The sequence below is a fragment of the Aptenodytes patagonicus genome, chromosome 2 (genome assembly GCF_965638725.1).
Source record: "Aptenodytes patagonicus chromosome 2, bAptPat1.pri.cur, whole genome shotgun sequence".
Classification (NCBI taxonomy): domain Eukaryota; kingdom Metazoa; phylum Chordata; class Aves; order Sphenisciformes; family Spheniscidae; genus Aptenodytes; species Aptenodytes patagonicus.
Window position 1 is genome coordinate 8514772 of NC_134950.1, and position 14573 is coordinate 8529344.

At 39.9% G+C, this 14573-nt stretch overlaps 1 protein-coding gene across 1 annotated transcript in view; it reads right to left on the reverse strand.

Annotated features, from left to right (window-relative positions):
* TG (thyroglobulin) overlaps nt 1-14573 on the reverse strand; it is a 165800-nt gene that overhangs the window by 125641 nt on the left and 25586 nt on the right. Inside the window, exons 17-20 of the mRNA XM_076329064.1 lie at nt 10539-10748; nt 7355-7509; nt 6694-6850; nt 2292-2516 (exon numbers count right to left, since the gene is read on the reverse strand). Coding sequence (XP_076185179.1) covers nt 2292-2516; nt 6694-6850; nt 7355-7509; nt 10539-10748 — 747 coding nt within the window. The remainder of the gene's footprint in view (nt 1-2291; nt 2517-6693; nt 6851-7354; nt 7510-10538; nt 10749-14573) is intronic.

Sequence of the window (14573 nt, forward strand, 5' to 3'; positions counted from 1 at the left end):
AAATGGGGAGAGAGGGATTGGGTTCGTAAAGCTGCCTCCTGAACAGTTTCCAACTCTCTTCTTTTTGACTCACACCTTAGCAAAGAAAGTGTCTTTTGTCCCTTTAAAATTTAGCTAAAATAAAACTGTTACCTCAGACTCTTTAAGAGTTATATTCATAAATACCCGTGGGGTAAAGTAACTCAGTGTAAGACTGAGACAAAGAAAAAATGTCACAGAAGAAAAACTAACACATGATAACTGTTACCTATTTTACAGGCAGAAAAACATGAAACAAAGCTACAATAGATGCAAACCTAAAGAAACAGATGACTGTGAGGAAAATACATGAGAGATGAAGAGGTAGGTTCATGCAAGCTGCATGTTCCTAAATGAAAAATGTTAGGTTTATTAAGAACATCAGAAAGCTGCCACTACTAAGAGCTGTCCGTGCTTTCTGAAGCAAGGGGAAATGTCACTTACAGTGAAATAAAAACAAACAAATCAATAAGATCAGGTTCTGAAAAGACAATTTGTATTTCAACGACAAGGTGGAACAGGAAAGGGAAAAGATAAAGAAAGAATCCCTGCCACCCTCACACAACTTTGATTTCTGTAATCACAAGTGATAACTTATTACTAGTCCCTATTATTAGTAGAGAAACAGACCCAGAAGGATAAAGGACAAGAATATATCCATAAAGCAAAATAAAACTAAATATATATCTATCTTAGAGGAACCAGAAACTGCATTCCTAAATCTCCTGTTTAGAATAAAATATGCCGTCCTACTACATAAACCAGTGTCCAACAGCGTGTCTACCATGACATCTTAGAATACAAAATCTCTGCCAAAAGCTGGAGCAGAAACAGTCTCCTTTTCGCATCTCTATGATAGGTCTGTTTTACTGAGGGCCTTTTTCTACAGCTAGCTGGTTCAAATATGTATGAAATAACTTACAAAGCAAACTAATTCACTGATTCCTAAAGGCCTTTATCCCTGGTAGGAAATATTTGGCAGAAAGATCCAATTCTTTGTAAGTTCTTGTGCTCTAAGTGATGGACTCTACTTAATAAATAATGGTACATTTAATCAGTACAACAGTACATCTTGTTGAGTAACTGCAAGTTGTTACAGACTCTGGATTCTCAGTAGGAATTAATCTTTTTTCTGCATGGTGTATTTAAATAACCAAAATCTGGAGTGTTTCAGACTATGGAGATGAACTGAAACTGCAGTCAATTTACCCTTAAAGGTCCAAGCTAGAAACTGCAGCAGTTCAGAACTGATTCATCACTTGATTACTTTGAAGCTCTTGCCCAGGCATCAGGAAGCTCTCCTAACTTAAAGAGAACCACCATACCAAGCAGGGAGCTAAGCTGTTTTCATGTATTTTGATTTGCTCTTAGGGTCTCTAGCTTAAGCTGCATAGCGTTGAAGTTTTCCCATCTGAATATATTCCCCATTTTGGAAAACTTATCCAATACCTGCTACTGTTGATCTTATACTTAGATGTGGTCCATCCCTCCTTTGTTACCAAAAGCTAGACATAGTGAATACATCCCGAACTGACTTAAGACACAGACTCACTGAGGCTAACTGGGCCAACGAGAACGATGAGGGGTTGCACTGTAGGAGGGCTGATGTTGATTGATAGAAACAAGAGCAGGCTCTTTGGCAGCATGACCTGGTACACAGGAGTGCTAGGCACAGCCACGGGGATCCGTCAAAAAGGTAGGTTTGGCAGCCCTAAGCAGGATGTTGGCAGAAAGGCAGCCTGTTCCAGGGAAGCAGACTAAACAGAAGGAAAGAAGATGAAAAGAGGGCAGAAGTGCAGTCAGGTCTGGGTGTTGGCCAACACTGAGATAGCTTCCATCTGAGCTCGCTGGACTTGGCCCAGGAATTCACAATCTCAGGACCTTTGCCATTTCTGCATCTAGGTTTCTATTCTGGGTCATGTATCATCATCTGAAGCTCTGGCTCCATTATCTTTGTGAAATCTTCTTATTAAGGATCACGTACATTACAGAAAAACCTTCTAATACCAGACAGATCTAAAAAATCCCCAAAATGTTTGCAAAACCTTCTATGTCAGTGCCATGATGCCTATTTCCAAATCATTGGTTCAATGCAAGGACTGAACAGTAAGCAAAGCACTAATTCACATCTCTCCTCAGATTTGTCATTCATGTTGGTTCTTCACACCTTTCACATATTGACCATAAACACAAGTTCACTGATGATTTTCTAACTTTAGCTTTATACTGATTCCTAACAGCATCAAAGAAGGGAAAGCTAAACTGAGACATACCACATCCTTGTGAATCTGGGACTGCTTTCGCAGGAGATGAAGTTCTTCGAAACCCACTTCTACATCCTAGCTGCACACTCGGAGACAGATCAAACTCTTCATCCCGGGGAAAATCAATGAAAGAATCTCCTAGGAATTGCTTGGAGTCCAAATGCAGCAGAAAACCACCATCCTTAATCTCTTTTATAAATGCTCCAATGAGATTTTCTCCAACAATTGCATTTTCTAAAGGGGGAAAGAATACAACACAATAGCATGAAAGAGACTCCCAATATGGGAATGGATAACCACACAGAAACTGATGAACTTTAAGTTAAAAACAAAGGCAGATACAGAAACACAAGCATGTTAGCAAGCAGCAGACAAGAATGAATCTGTACAGTGTCTATCAGATTAAAGTCCTAATCTCAGTATATGTAGAGAGTGTTAAAGAAACAGCAAAAAAAACAACCCCAACAAAAATGGCATACTCAAAAACTCATCAGAGAACAAAATTTGATTTCTGAGTTACAAAACTTCAGCAGATGAAAACCAGGATTATCTGACATTCAGATTTAATTTATTCCTGTTTTTTCAATGGGTATCATTTGCTTCTTTTTCAGCATTTTGTTGGTTTGTTTTTGAAGGCCAGCATCTTGTAACAGTATAATAATCACCTTCTATCACACTACTGATATTCAACATATCCACCTATGCAACAGACAATGTATTCACAATTGCTGAAGCTGGTGTTGAAAGCTGGAAAACAGTGAGTACCTTTCCCACTCTCTATATTCTTAGTTGCCCAGACAGCTTCCCTTTCGATGACTTGTGCAAGGACAATTTTCAGCGCTAGATCAAGAGCTAATTCCCCAGTTTTGCTGGACCAGAAGTACTACAAGAAGTGTTCCCAGCGGATTTTGTTTGCTATCACATTCTGTTTAACCCTGCAGGCTGTATGGCATTAAATGAAATGTTGGTGTGGTTTACTGCTTCCAATTTGCAAGACAAGGGCCTCCTGTAGCTACAGGTGATGGGCTGCCCAGTAACCCAGCAAACAGGAAGTTCTACACACTGTATACTTTGAGTTTTGCGAGTATACCAACGACCTTGGACATTGAATTTTCACAGGGAAGATGTTATATACTTAAAGAGAGCATGAGGAATGTTACAGCTCACACGCTGTACAAAGATTATTATTTTATGACTGATGTGTCCAAGGCAAATAGCTGAGGATACTGCTGCCTTCTCACGTGGCGAGTTTCCTAACTCTGCACTGTAGCCCAGAGGTGGCTTTTCAGTTCTGCAAGGAGAGAATTTCACAGCCAGGTACGAGGCTCCAGTGATGCAGCACTGCCCTCCTGCCCGTGCTGAATGGACCGCACACATATGATGCTTTTTCTGAAAGATCATCCTAGACTTTTAATACTGAAAGTACAGGTGCCCTCTCTTCCTGAATGTTGTTCCGTAGCCACTTGCTGTCATGTAGATGTTGTTTCCCCCTTTGCAGAGGAGAGACACGAGGTTTTTACACTTATGGGCTAAAGTGAACCGACCTCTCATTAAAGCTGACAGCTGTGTCCTCATATTCTCAATGCTCTGTTTCCTCCAGCTTTGAGCAACCTATCCTTCTGCTGCACTGACACATACTATAATCAACAAAAGAGCACTTAGTTTTGTTCAGCCCCAGGCCAAAAATGACACTTAGCTTGAGAGGAAGTAATTGGAATCACCACATAACCAACAACACTTTGCAAATGTTTTGCCAGAAATTGTCTCATAATTGAAAGCAGGAATAAGCAGATTAGCCTTTTATTCAAGCAAATATCCTTCTGAATTGCCTAGTGACTAGCTGTAGCAGAATTAAAAATAACATTGAAATGACAGCTGGAGGGAATTCACATGTAGAAAAGCAGCAAACAGTCAAACCAGTAAGAATCCACTTAGGTCTGTTGAATTTCTTTTAGTCTAAAATGTTCCCCTGTGTTGAAAAGTTCTCAACACTATCGCTAAATGTGACCCTCCTATGACCACACTATGGATCCATGCATACGTAGTATCCTTTACATTCTGAGTATATGAACAAGTGTTTACCTGTAGTATACATGTTAATGCATTGCAAATAGACAGGCACATCCTGTAACATCTCAACAGAGAACGATTCAGTGCCTGCCAGACATGCCAGCCACAGACTCGCTGGTAATGTCTTACAGGAGCTGTCTTGGTTCAGCCCTTCCAGCACGGCTGGCCAGCTTGGGGCCACACATCTCTGCTGGTCCAAGATGAGCTTCCCAGGACCATCAGCACACTCTAAAGCATGGCAGATACAATAGTGCTTCCCTGGTTTTGCTCCTGTTTTGCTGCACAATTTTGGCAATTCAAGCTACTATGCATCTCATACTTTGTTAGATTTACTGGAAGTTCTTACTAAGCATTTCTCCAGAGCCTGGTATACCTTTAGGGACCTGGACTTCTGCAGGGACAATACATCTTTTCACATACAGAAATAGCCTGCAAATAGTTGCATGCTGTGTTGTGCAGTGAGAAGAAATCTGATTTAGGGTTTGCTCCTGCTGAACGAAACACTAATTTTAATGTGAGAGGGATCATACCATTACCCAGAGTTTATATTGGCCAATGACAAAGTGAGAGAAAAGAGAAAGAAAAAAAGTAAATTTGTTCTTTTTTTTTCTTTAAGGAAAATACAGAGCACAAAGACACAGCTTAAAATATCAGTTGTATAGAGCAGGGATTGATTTCCTCCAATCTCACTGGTGGGAACTGTTTACTCTATGTTCATCCACCAAAAGCTCATTTTTATATTCATTATTATTTTTGCCTGTTAAGCAGAAGAGAGAAGTTGCTGCTGTTCCTCACTGTTTTAGAGCTGAGAGCTAAGCTACAAAGCCAAATGGCATAAGATCCTTCAGGAAGGGATTTGCACAGCCTCAGAATTTAATACATGAAAATATATGCAAGAAAAAAAGTAATGAAGCATTCATGAGTGATTTAAGTTTGAGGCTCTTCATTGGGAACATATGCACACTGTGCTTCTGTTTAGCTTTTTTTTTCTCAGCTACTTCAAGAGCAAAACTTCTCATTTACCCGTAAAGAAACTAGGAAAAGAACAAAGCTATTTTAGTAATGTAGATTTTCAAATCAGAGAGCCAATTTTTTCACTCTGTGTAAATACACCAGAAAACACCTCAAACAGAAAGACCCAAAGCTGCCTTAGAAGGTAATGAAAGTTGATGGTGCCAAGAGGATACAGGGAGCAGGTTCCTAGTTGTCTGATCTCTCCAGACTAGACTCATACTGCTTCTTCTGAAACCATACAATCATTCCATGAAAAGCAATTTTAGTACTACGGGGAAATTATAGCGTGGAGAGGGTCAAAAATGTAATGCCGTCAAAGCAGAACACTTTCAAAAGTAAAGTTTAGCATAAAACCAAACACACTTATACTTTGATCCACCTTCTGCAAACTGCTTGAATACTCATGTTTCCCTTATAATCTGGAGCAAGTGAATGGATGTAAACACAATCAGACTGTAAAGCCAGGAACCACACAATCACTGCAGCCGCTGTCTGCATCCCGAAGGCTTTTGAACTTGGTTCTGACCAGGCAAAAACTGATGTAGGGCACACATCTCCAAGTCCCAAAGTTAGAGGGAAGGACACGTGCAGGCAGTTATTTATATTTAGTGTTGGGAACACCACTGCAAAGCAGTAAAACTGGAGAAAAGCTGACACAGAGGGCATTTGAACTTGGGATATGACTTTTATGTCTTTTATTTTAAAGGGAAACACTGACTGCTTTGAAAGAAGTTCTTTACACCATCCCTAACTCACTTGGAAACCACAGCAAAGATCTGCCAGTCAGTGGTCTCTGCATAATTGCTCTAGGACTTCTGAGGTAAGGGTCATTCTTTAGTGTCAAAGATAATGTAATAAATAGAAAAAGAAAAGGAGAAAAAAGAAATAAATAAAAAAAAAACCAAAACCCTGGAATAAATTAGTTATATTTTTGGCAATGCGTGAATTATGTTTCTCTGAGTCCAACCCAATAAGGAACACAATCTTTTCCACCACTGAGGACCTGCCCACTGGAAATTAACATCTGGGACAGTTCAGCTCATGCTCAATAAAGTAATTTTCAATCTCAGTTAAAGAAGATGGGAGAGGCAGTTCTATCTGAAAGAAACATTCAATTATAGCTCCTTTCCACTGTGCAGTCACAGCCTGAAAAGATAAATATATCAACACCAAAAGCTCAAAACGACAACTCCAGCATTATAAAGACTCTTTCCATGAGCATTTATACTACCTTGTTAGTGCCTCCTAAGAGCAGACACAGGGAAGCAAAACAATTAAAAGCAAAGCAGGCTTAATTCACAGAAATATCAGAGGAAAAAAAACTTACCAATATCATGTAAGTCAGGGAGAGAAGCTGCCGGGATGTTTTCCAGCTGAGTCCTCCACGTGACATTCACCCCCAGGCGGTCCACGCTCAGGCATTCAACATAGACAGTGGAATCATCACAGACAGAAACTGAGCCAGTATTTCCGAATGCATTTACCTGAAATTCAAAATTAAATGAAACCACAGTTAGTCAACCTGAGAACCTTCTAGTTCTTGCCTTTCCCTATTCAATTGCACTGTGCTATGCTCAAAGGCAACATTTTCAAACGGGCCTGTTAAAACAGAAGTAGAAGTAGGAAAAGATAATTTTAGCAGGTCATTTACTCACTGTAAGAATAATCAAAGGGTTCCCTTCCATCAAAGTATATTTTCAATAAATATTGGACTGATGTGATATGACTTCTATGGCTACAATTAAGCTTATCTGCCGATGTGGGGTCAGTGAGACTAAATATCCTATTTTCCAAGCCATCCATATGAGAGTGCTGCCAATCTTGACAGATTTCATGGCATTTTCTGCTCTTCCACCTCTCTCAAACAGGCAAACTTCTACTTTTGTGTCTCACCTCTTCTTTTTAATACAAAAAAAACCCCAAACCCAAACAAACAACCACCAAACAAAAATCCCCACCAAAAACAGAGAATAAGGAATTGAAATTACCTGGAGGTGACATAAACCACGAGCCTTCAACTCATCTAAAATAAATATCTGGAATGCCTGGAGTAATCCAGAGTAGTCAGAACTACAAGTCTTCTCAGGAGGCAGTAGCAGTTGAAAGTGTGTTTGAGCTTGGACTGTCTGAAGTAATTGGAGCTCTAAAAAATAAGTAGAAAGGGCATTTAGTAGCCTCTCTGCTTAATGTGGAAACTGACTTTCAAAAGTTACTTTGAGAAAAGACAACACTGATTTGGCATTTTGATCTTGCATCAATAGCAACTCCCCATTTCTAGGTGAAAGCAGTAAATTTGTCCATAGTAAATAATAAGCAGCAAGAGACATGCTTGATAAATATATATGTTGTGCATGAGAGAAAAAGCCAGGTGATATAGTTATATAATAAAGAAACATTTTACATTGGAGCACTAACTCACAAAAGGATAAGGAACAGTCTGGATCATTAATGATGATTTTTTATAAGCCTTGGCAGATAGGAATTTCCAGAGAACTAGATGAAAGCTGACATTATGCCAATACTTAGAAAAGAAACAGGAAGACAAGAATTATTGACCTGTCAACCTCTGCTTCTCTCGGACACAACCATGAAAGAACTTCTATTAAAAAAGGAATTAAATGGTTACAGCAACTAATACTAATTCAAATGGGCTTTCAGAAACCTAGCTTGTCAAATTAACTAGGAATCAAGTTTTAGGAGAGAATAAATTTGATTGCATAATAATGGTGTTGATGTGGACATCTACAAGGGTCTTCCAATTTTTTGATAGCAAACCAAAGCGATGCAAATCGCACAAATCTATGAGAAATCCATGACCTCATCAGTCACAAAATGAAATTCTATTTAGCCAGTTTTTAGCCAGAATAAAAAAGGTGCAAATTACTTGTCTCCAATTGTGACAGTGTGCTTCCCCCACTCCTCACCCACCCTGACCTTTATCTCCCATAACCCTGCTCAAGCAATAACCACCAGTGGCGGTCATAATGGATTCGTCTGGTCTTGATGGCTGCACACAGCTCAAAATGGATTTGGGAGATGGATAGCAACACAATAGCCAAGGGCTAATTTGAACAACGCGCCCACCTAACCACAGTGCTAGTCAATGTAAACTAAAATCTGTGGTTGATATGCAAATACAACTATGAGTCAATATCTTACCCCCATAAATAGTGAGCAGCCCAAGAGCCCTTTGAGCTCTTCTGCACAGCAGCAGGCTGTGTCCCTTGAGTAGGGATGCCTCTCAAGGTTACTTCTCAAGGTTGAGAGATTCCTTGCCGCAACAGATCCTCAGTAAGTGACTAATAACATGCTAAACTTCGCTAAGCTTTGCTGAGATTATGTCTTAGATTGATTGTGCACATATAATCCCTTAGACATAAACCGTTGACCAAGTCTGGGACTAAGTTTGGATCCAGCCGCACCTAGACTCCTCTAAGGGAAGGAGTTTAGAATGCAGGGGGGTCCTCTTTGAATCTCATGACTCAATGGGAGGGTCTCCCTAACAGTTTTGTCTGACCCTGTCCTCCATGCAGTAAATAATCAAATGTATCTTCCCATCGAATCTTCTTAAACCAGTCACATTTACTATCAAACTTCGTTAAATCGCTGGTTTATATCAATAAACATATTGCTGTTTCTCTCTTATGAGTGAAGTGCATAACTCCATCCACAACACCACTGGAGTTACGCTGATCCCTGGCTTCATGGAGGGTTTGTTATCTCAGATTGAACACAGTGGTGATGCTGTCATGCCACCTCCAAATGGAGCTGGCTTTTATCCCACCAGCCTGGAGAAGCGGCAGAGCTCTCCCTCATTCACCTCCTCTACAGACGCTCGCTGTATCACGTACAAGTGTCACTGCTAGAGCACAATTCTGTCCCTCGCTCCCAGAACGAGTGAGCATGGGAAAGCCTGGAAAGCATCCAAGGAGAATGGTGGGAGGGACCAGAGGACACAAAAGCTTGCTTCTTCCTGCAAGGCACAAAGCCCTCTATCTGTTTAGTTTATCAGAGAGTAGTTAAGAGCTGACTTAACCACAATCTCTAAGTGTACACATAAGGAACAGGAAATAAGATGTTTAAGAGTGTGGGTAATTATCCATTGGAACAAATTACTAAGCGTTGTGGTGAATTCTCCATTATCATGAAGTTTATTCAATCACCTTCAGATGTGTTGGGAATTTTTTCTCTCTCCTTAAAACCATGCTCTATTTCAAACACAAATTACTGTGGGAAGTCCTTAGCTTGCATTAAATGGCAGCTTGTATCAGATTGCCACACACTCCCCTCTGGCCTTACAAAAAGTTATTCAACTGCCATCAGGCAAACATGAAAGTTACTTCATAACATGCTACAAAAACCTAGTAAACATGATTACAGACAGACAAAAGTCTCAGTCTGAAATTTAAAGTTTAAAATCATTTACATTTGGAATAGAAGACCTGAGGTACAACTGGAAACTTGTCAATACAGCAGTTTACAGCAATACAGAGATGAAAAGTAGCTGCAAACTTGGCATCAATATCTGCATTTCTCAAAGTTCAGCACTGCTACAAATTGCCTTTTTGATCAGAAGGTATCTCTATTTGAAATAATTGAAAAGGTTAACATTAATATCTGATTACATGAGCTCTGACTAGACAACTGATTCTTCCAAGATTTAAAGTGCCATTTTTTTCTTGAAAGAAAAATGGTTTGAAAAATACCACAAGTCAGCCAACAAAGACAACAATATTCCTAAAGAACAGACTGCTGCAAAAAGATGCAGAAGTAACAGTGACTTGATTATGCAGATAAACAGTCAAGTTCTGCCAAATTCAAACATCTGGTGCTCATCTGTTCTTCCAGGACTAAGTGGTTCCATCAGAATCACTTCATGATGCCAGCATCTTTTAACTTGCAAAGAAAAATCTGCATATAGATTGAATAACTATTTATAGCTATATTATTACAGAAAAGTGGGACTGTTTCTGGCATAGGAGCTAGCCAAGAGACAGAGATGAATATGGCAGAAGACAGGACTAATGTACTGCACCTTAATTTAGCAACTCCCATATAACTGTTGTGTCCTATTATTGTCATTCACACAGTAGCTTCGTGATGAAAGCGCATTTTTGTACATCAATTGACATTGCTCTGCACCCTTCCCAACCCATGGCAGTTCAGACATACTCTGGCAGGCCTGATAGAGCGGGGCAGCCAAGACCCATCGACGCTGTTGCACATCACACTGAAACGACGTGCTGGAAGAGGCGCTGTGGAAGCCCTGGTGGCACACCAGCCAACACTGCTGAACGCTTGAAGCTTGCCCAGAAATGTTTTCACAAAATACAGCTCCGTTGACAACAGATGAGGCACCGAATGGCAGAGTACACTGCGGACCTTTAGGCACATGAGAAAGGCGATATATTAGTGGCATACTATGATAGTAAAAAGTCCGCATAACCCTGGTATCGACAGAGAAAACCCAGACAGCACCCTGTGCATTTCCCACTCATCCCAACTTGGATCTGGTTTGATGTCAGCATGGTTCAGTTTACTAAAGCTGATGAAAAGACACATATTGGCTTTGATGGGTAATGCACTGGGTCCAGAAAGCTACATGCATGGTTTCTAAGAACAGATAAGTTTTAAAACAGTCATGAATAAATTTAAGCAGAAAATGAGAAGGAGGTTTCTAACCGTCAGCAGAACAATCCTTTACAAAAGATATCCAGTGGAAATAGGCAGGGGCAAAAAAAAAAGTCAGTTCCCTTTAGAGTGAAGTTTGAAAACTTTAAGATCAGGAACTCATGACGATGGTGTCTTCAACAGCACCAGGATATTTCTGGTGACTCAGCAGGTCCTTAACAGTAGTATACAGCTTTGGAGTTGGAGCACAAAGTTTACCCTATCAACTCACTCTGCATCAATACAGTCATTTCAACCCTGCTAGCCCACTGTAACAGACTTTTATAGCAGGCTAACTACAATGATAATTAATTTCTACTAATCAGTACAAACCAACTGCTTCACTCAATATTAGCCAAATCCCAACCAAATTACTGAATATATCTAGCAATAATCAAACACTTCTGAGTTCTAGAGCTACAAAACATAGGAAGAAAAAACGACTTCCTCAGTTAGAAAAAAATATAAAGAAAAAGATGTTCTCATATCATACAATTGACTTGCTTGGTGTATGTATAGATCATTTTCCAAATACCAATGCTCAGATCAGTCCCAACCTCCCTAGTCACTGGAGAAAGGTAAACACTGCTGATGGTTTAGGTCTGAGCAACCTCTCTCTCCCCTTCTGATGGAGATATGGAGGTTAATTCCTTAACTTAGCAGCCACTTCAGTTAAAGCTTAAAACATTGCAGGATGAATCTGGGATCCAGTGTGCACAGTACATCTTTGTTTTCCAACCCTGAGCATTTCAATGCCAAAATAAAAGGCTTTCATATCTGTCTCTCTGAACTGCCAAATGCATTTTTTCCCAAGTCCCCTTTATAGCATCTCTTCTGCAATAACTCTGTAAATAGGGCCACTACATTCCTCCTCTTCACTCATTGACTGTATCCAGTCTCTTTTTCAGTAAAGGTGGAAACCTGGCATCCTCGCTTAACAAACTTTTAATAAACCTCCCGAGATTTTAGGACCAAAATATATCACTGTAAAAGAGATAGCAATACTTATCCTGGCTGATGTTAACTGCATCCACCATTACGTGTAAATTATTTTAATATCTCTTAATACAAAGTATATAAAAATCAGTTTATGTCTTTTTATTGCTTTAACACATTTCTATATCCAGCAAGTCAAATCCAGTCTCAGCTATATGCTGCTACAGTCTTTTACTGTCTGTTCCAATGAGAGTTGGTATGTAAACTAGAAAAATAACCAGCCCCCAAAACATAAGTGATGGATGGTTTCCTGGTGTGGTTCACAGGTTTCAGTTCAAAATCAGTAATTTGCTCATTTACCCCTCTACAGATGTCATCTCATTTACTATCGTTATCAAGCCTGCACCATTTTGTCATTCTTCTATTTCTGCCCCAATTTCTTGGTCCTGTAAGAGTGAATCAGAATCCAGTTGAATATTGACATTTCTTTCATAGGCGTTTCTAAAGATTTCTGTAAAGAAATTATTGTCTCCATGACCTTCTCTGGAAGGCTTTCTCTCCTCTATCTCCACTCAGAGCTGCGGAAAGTGGGCATGAGGATGGGAGATGCATGTGAGGACTGCTAGGATACTTGGCATCATCTCTCCAGTGCATGTCAACTAGAAAAAGTTAGATTCTACCTCTGATGGAAGTTATTAAGCTAATGAAAACCTCATTGCATGCACTGGGCACTGTGAAGTTATTACTTGCTGTTTACAGCTGTCTGTTCTGACGTTGGAGGAGAAGTTTATTGTATTTTCCCACCACAACAGCTTCTTTTGCTGATAGACAAGATCTCCAAGGTAGTGAGATAGTATTCCCTTCCTTTTTTCCAGAACAATTATTAGTAGTTCCCAGGACTAGAGGCTGGATAGACTGAGGGGAAAAAGAACTTTTGCTTCTCTATTCTTACACAATAACTAAGTTGTTTATCATGACAAAGTTCCATTGCTATTTCAAAATCCAGGAAAAACATTAAAGATTATTTCAGTGGTATTTCTATGCAGAAAATAACAAATAGCTGTCAGTAAAGCCAGGTTTCCACTATATTTTCAAAGCAGTTCTCTCTCTCAGCTCAGTCTTTTAAAAAAGAAAGGTCATTAATCATTCAGTCACTGTTTCCTCTAGGAAAAACACAGCATTACAGGATCCCAAGAAACATCAGATGTGCACACAAAAAGTAAAGTCATCTTAGAAGCATATCTTGGGGTACACCTACACCCTCCTTAGAACATATTCCATAAATTACCTTAGAATTAAGGGGAAATTTAGAAAATGAGCTGTCATGGAGCGAAGGAGATATCAAGGACTTAACATTTACAACTAGTTCTGACTTTTCTCTGGCCTACTAGAAACGCTTCCACTTTTCCGTGTTCACCTTCAGAGTTTATGGAAAAGTCAATCCATACTGCTGAGTGCCGGGCGTCACACTGAGTTCCTCCAGCTGGTCCAAACAAAATAAATATCACACAGCCCCGTGTTCCACAGAGATACTAGCCCATAACCTGAAAGCAGGATGGCAGCAGCACTGTACTTGTTAGACTGATCAGCTCTGCTTCTCTGAAGAGCTAGAAACCTGTATTGGACTGCTACGCTCACATGGCTACACCACCCTAGCTCTGGAGCTCATCTCTTCAGAGCTCAGCTGGGCATCTCCACACAACACTACACTGCATGGGGCAGATGATACAACCCTGGGGTCCCCTTGTAGCTTCTCATAAAATCCCATCCGCGTAGTTCCCTATTGGTACAAGAGAGTTCAAAGAAAATGATGTCGGTGGTGGTTTCCAAGTTGGCCGAGGAGTTACCTAATTGACTAAAATGCTTTACAGCCAGTTGGGCTGACACAATCGGGTATTTGGTTGGCGAGCGTGTGTTGCTCTTTATAGAACAGAATCACAAAAGGAAACCGAAGCAATTTCTTATCATGTGGTCTTGTTTTCCTAAATCTACCAACAGCTCTTATTTAAAAAAAAAACAAAAGAACTATGGAAACAGTAGTGTCCTGCAGGCACCAGTTGAAAGTTTTCTTTTTACATCTCTAGTTTCCACTAATCATTACGCTTTGGAGCATAACCTTGTAGAAAGTTTAATTTGTTTTGCTTCACTTCAGTGATGGGGAGATGTATAAAGGCCATCGCAAATTAAATTTATCCAAATGTCTCCCATTTGGACATCTCACTGGAAACCATGAGTGAATTCCAGTGCTTTGCAGCTCTGGTCATGCAGGAAATACTCTGTGAACATGTAGTGTTTTGGCACATCCTTTTCACAACTCTGGTTGCAAAGCAAGAGTAGGAATGGCAGAAGCATACGTTTTTCAATTCTTACTTTAGTCAGTTGAATGGCTTTTAATCCCAGAGCCAGCTCAGACTGGAACAGGTTCAAGTTTGCAGCAAGCTGTTCAGATTGACTTTTTAGCTAAGTTTAATAGCTCAACTGCTTTGATTTAACCAGTTTTATGAATAAAGAAAAGTCAAAGATCCACTCCCTTCTCCTTTTGCCCTGACAAAGCACTTGAAGAAAACTGGACATCGTGCCCAGGTAGGTCAGAAATCTGCT